General features: G+C 39.6%; 1 protein-coding gene across 2 annotated transcripts in view; it reads right to left on the bottom strand.

Moving 5' to 3' along the window:
* Positions 1-1,093: 1,093 nt before the first annotated feature.
* EBF2 (EBF transcription factor 2) overlaps positions 1,094-9,990 on the bottom strand; it is a 134,029-nt gene continuing 125,132 nt past the window's right edge. Inside the window, exon 16 of one of the 2 annotated variants that reach the window (XM_032204093.1) lies at positions 1,094-4,583. In XM_032204093.1, coding sequence (XP_032059984.1) covers positions 4,552-4,583 — 32 coding nt within the window. In that variant the 3' untranslated portion in view covers positions 1,094-4,551. The remainder of the gene's footprint in view (positions 4,584-9,990) is intronic. The other variant, XM_032204094.1, reaches the window with a different exon arrangement.

The following is a 9,990-nucleotide window of genomic DNA, read 5'->3' as shown; positions in this document are numbered from 1 at the left end:
TCTTATAGACAGGCATGAAGGCTTGATGTGGAGCCTGTCACCCAGCGTATAAGTCACATTTTCTTAAGGAGTCGTTGCTGTAACAGTGCCCTGAGTGACTCATGGGGATGAGAAAAGATAAAGAAAAAAGCACGTTGAGTACTCTGAAATTAAGATAATTCCCCCCCTTGTTTACAGTACAAAAATTTTATTTTTTTGTTAGGATAATTTAAAGTTTAAAACTGAAGTAGACATATTCATTTTACAAACAAGATATTCTTCCATAAGTAGGACCATTAAAAACAGTAAACAAAAAAGCTATCTTTACAAAAGCTCTGTGCATAGCAACTTCATACCGTATATAACTGACAAAGCAAAAAAAAACAAAACAAAACAAAACAAAACAAACAAAAATAATAAAAATAACAAACCAAACAAACCAAACAAAAACGACCAGCCAACCCCAAACAAACCCAAAAACTATACAGTGGGGAGAAATGAGGCCTTAATTTACAGAAGGGAGGAAACGGTCTTTAAAAACCATGCATATTGGAAGTGTGCAAAGAAATAGGGAGAGTAAGATGCTATACCAAGATAAATAATGAAATAAAATGTACTCTTTCCAAGTTATGATAAAATCTGTAATTACCTATTGCAACACTTTCATCTTCCTAGTGACAAAAAGGAAAGCTGTTGGGCAATAGTAAACAGCAATAACTAAAAGAGGACAGGTTTGCTTATTACATTGAAAAAATCCTTACACAGAAATTTTTTACATTACTTTTCCTTTTTGTTGGGTGTTTTGCCACTGCCAAAGTCCTCCTTTCACGTTCAAGGATTTTTGATTGCATTTATTTACACACCGTTTTCCTTTGTAAAGCTACCAGTAACTTCTACACTTATCTGCAGTATGAGGATTTGCATGCATGAGCAAAATTCATGTTCTACATCATTCCTATGTTTCCTTTTTTCCCATTTGTTTGGCTCAAATCAAACCTGAACGAGTCATTTTCCCTTGTCTACACCCACTTAGGCAGCTACGTTTGTTTCTCTTCCTGTAAGTACCTGAAGTAACTTTCTAGGGAGGTTTTCTTTTTTCTTTTTTTTTTTTTTCTTTTTTTATTTTTCATTTGGGCTCACAGCTCTCCCACACGTGCAACTGGATAGAGCCAATAAAATAATAACTGAAATGTGAAAGGAATGTTGAGAATTTCAGAACGTTTTATTTTTTTAGCAAACCATTTATTGTTGTTTTTTGTTTTTTTCCCCAAATCTTCCTGAGTTTTCAGTGATCTCTTTTTAGGTCCCTACACTGACTAAGCAATAATAAAAAAAGAAGGGTGGGGAATTATCAGAATAGCTCACTTTCCTTGAAATGTCTCAGTTTTTCATTGGGAATCTTTCTGACTGAAATTCTGTAGCGAAAAACTTACTTGTTAAAAATGTGAGGAGTCATAGCGAGCTGCTGCTCTTCTGCCTGTGGTCTGGAAATTCCTACCTGGGATATTTGCTGGGCTTGGAGTTGTGAGTATAAACTGATGATAAAATTAGAACACACCCTGTACAGAGAGGGGCAGGGGAAAAAAATCCAACACCTTTATGCTTTGGAGCTTTTTGAGTTGCTTTAGTACATGAACATGCTGGGAGGGAGATTATATATTAGAAACTAATCTGATCAAGACACTTTTGGAAATCTAGGACTCAATAGAATATTCACTGACATTTCTGGAAGTCTTAACCCCATCTCTTAATAATCCTCAAACTCTCGTATTTTTTTTTTTTCCTGTATGGTTGCAGAAATCCAACCATGAATTTTGACCTCCCATGCTTAACTGTGCTGGGATATTGGTACCTCTGGATGTCTGCAATTCATTTTTCTTGTTCTCAGTAGCAGTTATCAGGTTAGCTAGTATACCCTACTGTGCTATCAAAAGTGAATGTAGGGCAGTACTCTGGTACAACTCCGGACATCTTAACACGTGATTCTTTCATATTCCAGGGAGCACTTGGCTTTAATGCTGCTTGCTTTGCTGATGATTGCCAGTGACTGCTGCTTCCCTGATGGCACGAAGGGCATGCAGAGAGCCTGCAGTGTCAAGGAACGTCCATAACAGTGGTGAGTTATTTTATTTTGTCCTTCTGAAATGAGACACTTTTACTAACCTGACTGCAAGACTCTGACTAACTATATTCATGCTTCTTAAAAACACATTGTTCTCACCTAATCTCTTTTGAAAGTGGCTTTTAATTGCCACTTTTGTAGATAAACTGAGCCTTGAGTTTTAGAAGGCAGTAGCAGTAACCCCCCTACCTCCCCCCTTCACATTTAAAAAAGGAATTCAATAGCATTAAAAAAGCACCTAAGGAATCCCCTACTGGAGCATCACGGCACAGCCAGGAGTTCAGAGCTGCTTCCAACAAGCGCATCATCTCTAGGAATGGCAGGAGTAGGCCAGTGTCATTGCCTTTGCAATCCACTGGCTTCTTTCCTGCGCTGGATTCTGGTTAAGAAGCAGCCTGTCAATATTCGTGTATACCGAATACATTTCTCATTATCTGAACTCTGTGCTACAGCATGGAAGTCGAGCTCCAAGGAGGACCTATTCTCACACAGTTTGACTCAGAAGTGTGGTCGCAGGGAGTCAGCTTTCCTGCAGTGGGTTATTCACAGGAATGATTTTTACACATTTGCAGAACACAGTCCTATGCCAGAAGCCTGTCCATGCAGTGAGGGTCTGTAATAAAGTCATACCACACACAACACCAAGCCCTAGTCACTAATTGTTGCAGCTGGATTTGAACCCTGGCTCTAGATACAGACTTCCTAGTCTGTTACTAATCCAAATGAGCTCCAAATGGGCTCCAGATTACCTCAGCCATGGAGGTTGTCACAGTTCTCCATCCCGAGTCCAGTACTGAATTGAACATCACCTACGATATATTCTTGGATCACCAAGAATCCCATTTTACTTACACATCAGTAAAAGTACCAGGCAAATGGACAAGGGTGGTTTCAGGGGCCATACACTAAGGGTTTATCTATCAAAAGAAAGATGTCATCATAGGAACAACTACTTGTGCAGATAGTAATGTTATGTATTTTAGTGGGGAGTAGCATAGCTGACTTTTTTTTTTTTTCCCTCAAAAAATGGCTTTCCAACAAAATTGAGTTCTTTGATCAGTACCAAGTTCTCTTGTTTGGTCAGATAACAAGTGATTAGTTTTGTTCCCCTCTCACCAATTTCAGGAGAGGAGAAGCAAAGGAGAACTCATTTTTTCTTACACTACAATGCAGAAAAATTCAAAACAATTACTTCTATAAACTTTAGTATATAAATGGAAAATACTTACCATTTTTATTGACTCAGGATAAAAGTGCATAAATTCGTCAAATACATATTTACCCTTTATAAATGCACCCTTAATATGAAGTATAACTGAACGTAAGGTGTTCTAACTACATGGAAAAACAATGTCAGAGAGCCCTTTCCCTCCCAATTCATACACTGAATGTATAAAATAAACTCACTACCGCATGAAAAATCTGATTTGTCCAAATCCCCAAGTGCCACTCATTTGCCAGTAGGGTCTTTGAAACTCACCAGATAATCCTAGTACCTGAATATCTTAATTGAAAGAGAAAAATGGAAGAGGGGAAAGATGAGGAGGATGAAAATTTATACATGAATTAGTGTCCTGTATACCACAATGCGTATAAAAGTTTCTGATGAGTTTGTTAATCAGAAAGAATTCTACAAATCCTTGCACATGAATTCACTAAGAGGGAAGAAGTGAGGAGCAACTGCAGCAGTAATAATATATATTGAACTCATCACTACATTTTTGCATCATTTTTCTTCATTGTACAACTGGAGGAAAAAATCCAAAAAAGGTTTAATTTCTACCTCTACATACAATAAGTTACAAGTTTATTTATTTAAATAATTGTAAAACATCTTACATTTTTAAAGAGGTTAAACTATAAGCAAATACACACATACACCAAAGTTCCATCATTCGTGTCAGTTTGTCCTAGAAATTCTTTCATGCTGGTACCCTGTTTTGTTGAATTTTTTTCTGCATAAACTAAATCGATATCTGAAAGGCTCCATAGAAAATAGAAACTTCAACTTTTTACCCCTACAAAGTAAAACAAATTGTATCCAAAATATCGAGCTTGAATCATTTTGCCAATTTCTTTTTCCTTTTAATATTTTACAAATCTTAGGAAGGTTTCGTGTCTTTCAAGAAAGACTTTGCATTTCTGATTCCGTTCTGCCAACTGTTGTTCGTCCTGGCTCTTGGCTGATTCTTCGTTCACAATGTTTTAGGAGTTGATGTGGTTGTGTCAGAAATATGAAACAGGTAAAAGATGCAGCCTTCTATCTTGTCCAATCCATAAAAAATGTTCCTTTATTTTTCATGGGCCTGGCTTTCCCCCAAAAAAGAGCTTGTAGTGCTATGTTTTTTCTTTTTAGTGGTCCATCACAATAAGTAGTTTTGTGCTGTAAAAGAAAAATGAAAAAAAAGAGGAAAAAAGGGAAGAGGGAGAGGAGCAAAGCTGCCTCTTCCTTACATCGGGGGAACGACAAGACCAGTCATGGCTGAAAAAGAAAATTGACAAATATGAAATGCTGGCATATTTTTATGGAACAAACTCTATTTGAGCCCTTCACCCTTCTGTGTGCAGTCATGCATTGCAGCAGGTTAACCTACTACATTAAAAGACCTTCAGCTTCTTCTAATGTTTTTATGCTCAGTGAGAAGAACTAACGCTGCCAGATTGACAGTGATCCAAGAAAATGGCCAATGTGCTATTTCTTCATCAATTCACCTAAAGGACAGGGCCAGTCTGTTTTTTTTTAAGTGGATGAAGGAGATAGGCAGTGGATTAATTCAAGTCTTAGCACATGAATTTTCAGAAACGCCTAATGATTTTGGGGTGGTTGTGTCCTGAGACTTCTCAGAGCTGGCCACTGCTTAGAACTGTCCCCAAACTTTCAGCCTTCTGATGCTTTCTTAAGTTGAATAGTCAAAATCACTTTTGAAAAATCAGGATCTCAAGGAGGCTCCTCTGTTCCCCGCTCAACCTGCAAGGTTATGTGAAGAAGGACGATGGAAAGCAAATGCAAACTGGCCCCTGAGCTGCTTCTGGGAACCAGCCCCAGAACTCCACGTGCCAATTCCTTGGAGAAGGACCAGAGCTGGGGTTTGCTCATTTACTTCCAGTGGAAGCAGTGGCCCAGCCTCTCTTTCTCGCTCGGTTTACCCCATATGTCTGAATGACTGTAGCCTTACCTGGCACAGTCCCAGAACACCGGGCTTATGTAAATTATTTATTAGTCACTCCCGGTGCCTTTAATTGCAGCTATATTCTTCATAACTGACAACAGCAACATTTGAAGCTGCCTGGAACTGGTGCTGCTCCCAGAGGTTTTGAGGGGTAAGTTAAGTTTATACGTATTTATATAACAAATGAGTGAGTCATATTTTCAAAGGGGCCTCAGTGTAGTGCAAAGTCCTAATCCTGCAAAGATTTACGTTCACTGAAATTTGTGGGATTATTCATGTGTTTAAAGCCCTGTCCTCTGAGAATTAATTTCACCCTTATGTTCATAGTGTTTAAAAAAAAAAATGCTCAGGGCAAGATCCTCAGCTAACATGACTCTTTTATTGGAGCTCTGTTGATTTTAAACAACTGTGGATATGGTCTATGAGTTAACACAATAGGAAAATAAATATTTTCATATTTTGTAAGTGACTAGGGCTAAAATTTCCTGCCAATTTTGGCAAATAGTTGAAAAAGAAAGTGAAACTAAATAGTCAAGTCAAATTTCTACTGTTTTAATTGCCTGGGAATTTGCTAGTATTTTTCAAACAGAGATTTGTCAAGGAGACAATTACGTCACCCTAAATAAGGGAAGTAAATCTTTGCATGCCTGTTTGGGGGGAGGAGAGGGCAGAGACGAGAGGTGACAGTGTGCACATTTGAGGAAGAGAGGTTTTCTGTAGCACTGCAGGGGCTGATCCTTTCCTCTTCCTCACTCCAAAAATTGAAGACCAAACTTCACTTCCTCGAGGGTAGGTGGGGTCCCAGCCTGACTCTGCAGAACCCTCTCCTTGTGCATTAACCACATGCCTGCCTTTCAGCCCTCCAGAACAGAAAGTTTGATTTCAGTCCTGGATTGATGCCCTCGTCCAGACTCTGCTGGGCTGCAGAAGAGGTAAGTGCCCTCAGCTGCTCCCGGCCATCCCGCAGGTTTCCCAGTGGAGCAGTCTGAGCGAGCACTTCCTAATCTGCTCCAGGCAAAATCATCCGAGTTAGCTCAAAGAATTTAAATTGTTTGTCTGAGGTATCCTGGCTGGGTCTTTTGCCTGAAGCAAATGAAGGAGCACTCACACAGCCTGTGCCTGGTCGGTCCATACGGGGGTAATCTGTTCTCCTGGCACAGCCAGAGACAGCCCCTGTCCGTGGCTTTTAGGCTGTCTGGGCAGAGAGGCAGCAGACCCTGGTAGAGCTGACATGGTTTCATGTGAGACACACAGGGTCTGCTGTCAGTGTAGTTTAAACTCTATTCCCAAGGGGCATTGGTTGTACTGGCATAAAAGCTTTTTCAGATACTGCTCTTATCAATATTATTTTCATTCCCTTAATCAAGGAGAACTTTGCAGCAGATCAAAGACCAAATCAAAGACCTGAGTTTCTTCCATTTCTCTTAAAAATATTTTAAGACTACTTGTAGACACAGCATTATGAGAAGTTCCTTACATTGAGGGACAACTACATTTTTGCTGTGTAATTAAAGAGATGATGCTTAAAAGGCAAAAAAAGGCAAAAAGCCTCATAACTTCCCTGGTCTTTCACCCCAACGTTGCAGCTTCACCCCTTTCTACAACAAAGAACAAGTTGAGGAATTCTCACCTTTTTTTTTCTACAGCTCATGTAAACAGCCTCACTCTGTGCTTCTCTTTTTGCGTACCTTATCTGTCCATTTCCACCCCACCTCCACTCCCCTTTGGGGCTGCACTGTCAAAAGCCTATTCCCAGCCTGTATCGCTTTTTATTGAATGTTTGTGAGGTTTGGATTAAGGTCTTACACTGCTAGCAAAGCTGTAATTATTTTTGCCTGTATTACTATATATTGAATCGATGTAACTTTTCAATAAAGGTGGTTCAATGCAGGACACTCCCTGATGAGTTGGGAATATAGAAACCACAGTCATTATCCCAGAGGGTTGTTTTTTTTTTTCTTGGAGGGAAATGGAAAAAGAATTAGAGATGAGCCTTATTGTATTAACCTTGACAGCTTGCAATTATCAACTGAAACACTTGATTAAAATTGTCACAAGGTTGGAGAATTTTTTTATAAATAAATAATCAAACATGGATAGTACCCAGATGCTATGGTGATAGGCACCTTTAATGGGTGTAATTAATAATGATCATAAGCCTAGTGTATATGAGTGGCTCCTGAAAACGCTGTCTTGCTTTGTCGTGGAAAGAAGTCGGCATGCAATTCACACAGGCACTTGGGAAGAACTGGAAAGGGGCTGGGTGCTGTGATAATGTACACACCTATACGTGTGCACACCCTGATCGAGCTCTTTGGATGTCTCAGCTGCTTTCATGGGGTCTACATTATGCCCTGTTTTACAGGCTATGCTTTTTAGATGGGTGTTGAGCATTTTCGGTCATTGTTTGTTGCCCTCTCATTTGGTTTGACTCAGGTTTCCTCTCTTGCCACTAAGCTCCCAGCAAGCCCAAATCTTGTGGTTCTGCAGCTCACTGACGAGGTGAACGAAGAGCTGCAGTGGTGCTGCCCTGAGCATCTTAAACGGCTATTCCTGTCCTGCAATGCCAGAAATACATCTGTGTATGAGCTGTCCTGTACATAAAGGTAAGTTTGTACATGGCAAGCCACCGAGCTGCTGGAACCAGAGCTAGCGGCCGTGTCATTCAGTTTAAACTCATAGAATTTACAGCTGGTGGGTGCAGGCTTCACCTTACTGATATCTTTGACTCCCACCATGGCTACAACCAGAAAAAACGTGTCGTTTCACTACTAATATTAAAGCCAGGGAGAAGTTTGTAAAACAGTGCACCTTTTTATGAGGGAGTAATCAGCTGAAAAGGCAAGAAAAAAGAAGATTTCCAGAGAAAAAGAGCTGACTCACTTAAGCAGAAAACATCAGTGGCTTGGATGACGGACACCACCAGCCTCTATAGCAGACTGTAAGTGAAATAAATTGTAGCTTCTGTGAAGGACTTGGGAGGATAGTTCTAGCTAAGATACTAAAAAGTAATAACAAAGTACTTGTTATTCTTGAAGAATTTATTTTATATTTTCCCCCACAAGAAATTAATTTTTATTTTTTTTTAAGCAAAAATCTGTCTGTCTGGAAGATTTGCATTCAGCCACATGCAAGCAGATGATTGCACATGTAAGTAAAATATTTTTAAATAAGTAGTGTTTTTTTCTGCTTTAGAAGATAAGCAGGTTAAACCATATTTTATGTTTTTTTTTAAATGTTTTTTTAAAATATAAACAAAGCTTTTGCCAGCTAGAGATGGAGAAGTTAACTCAGCCTCAGCTATTGAGTTACACTGCTGTAGCTACAGATCTCTGCACTGTGCTAAGTTGTACATGTGCAAAAGGCCGCCTGAACACTTATTTTAATTTAGTTCCATTTAATTAGCAACAGCCTTAAAAATCAAAATACGTGTTTGCAAAGTGATATGCATTAGCTTAATTATTAAAGAGCACAGGAATGTGTAGCCCCTCTGCAGTTACGTATGTTTCCAGATGGACTACAAAGTGGCGAAGTTTTAGCCTGTGAAGGAGAAATCAGAGTTAAATCTTACCCACAGTCTTTTCTTCTTTTTTTTTTGTGACATAAAATAGGCCTGAATATGTCTTTCCATAAATAAAATAGGTGCAGATTTTTATGTTCTCCCATGAAAAATGGAGCTCTTGTCTCACTTGAGTAAGTTTGTGACATACGATGAGATACCAAAATTAACATCCCATCAAATGAAAGATAAGTAAATAATAGGCACAGGAGGGATTTTTTAGCTAAGTGTTAACAAGAAATGTAAATATCTCTTAAGGTTTTCTTTGTTTAGAGGCAGTGTGTGCCCCATACATCTCTGCCAATAAACTGGGGAGAAAAATGTACTTGATCCTTCCTATATATCAAATTTAATCACATGACAGATAGATATTTTCCGTATATATTGACATCATGGGTATATCATTTACAGGCTTTGGCATACTTAGAGCACTGGCTCGGCTCTGGAATCATCCTGGTTCAGACAGAGGCATATTGCTGCACATTCCTAGCTAGGAAACACCCAGTTATTTTTACCTGGTCAGAACAGCTAAGAGTTATTTTAAAATGCAGCATTGTGTTGACTGAAGCTAGGCTTCAAGCTGGCACAGCAGGTCAGGCACTGGGAGCAATCAACAACCATTGCTCTGTTCAGAAGCCCACCCTTTACAAACTTTTCAGAGCAGGTATTCCCTACCTGTTTCTGCAGCCTTTTAATGCAAGCAGACCAGGCTTCCCTGTGCTGTTGACACCCCGAACTTTGTCAAGACAAGATATGAGCAATTAGGGTCTTTAACTCAAAAACCTGTATTTCCTTAGGGAATGGTGCAGATGTCCCCGCTGCTAAATTGAGGCTGTTCCTAAGCATATCAGACTTCAGTACCTTTTGGATTGGCCAGGATCCTGGTGGTTAATGGAACATCTGACCTTCTGGGGCTTGCCTGCTATTCCTTGTAACTGAGCTTGCATTTTTATGTTGAGATGTGCTGAGCTGGCCAAGGGTAATCTGGGCAGTCAGCGGTCCATGCTGTTCCAGCAGTTTCCAATTTGCTTACTTTTCCCCATCAGCTGCCTTCCATCTGAGATGAGTTGATTAGGCATTTGTGTACTTATCATGCCGCGTTGCGTCACGTCACATTATATCTTCCCAGTGCCTTTTTTAAACTCCCTTGACATATGACG

Source organism: Aythya fuligula, chromosome 27, assembly GCF_009819795.1.
Source record: "Aythya fuligula isolate bAytFul2 chromosome 27, bAytFul2.pri, whole genome shotgun sequence".
Taxonomy (NCBI): Eukaryota; Metazoa; Chordata; class Aves; order Anseriformes; family Anatidae; genus Aythya; species Aythya fuligula.
Note: the sequence above shows the minus strand (reverse complement) of the source record. Positions and strands in the feature narration are given on the sequence as shown.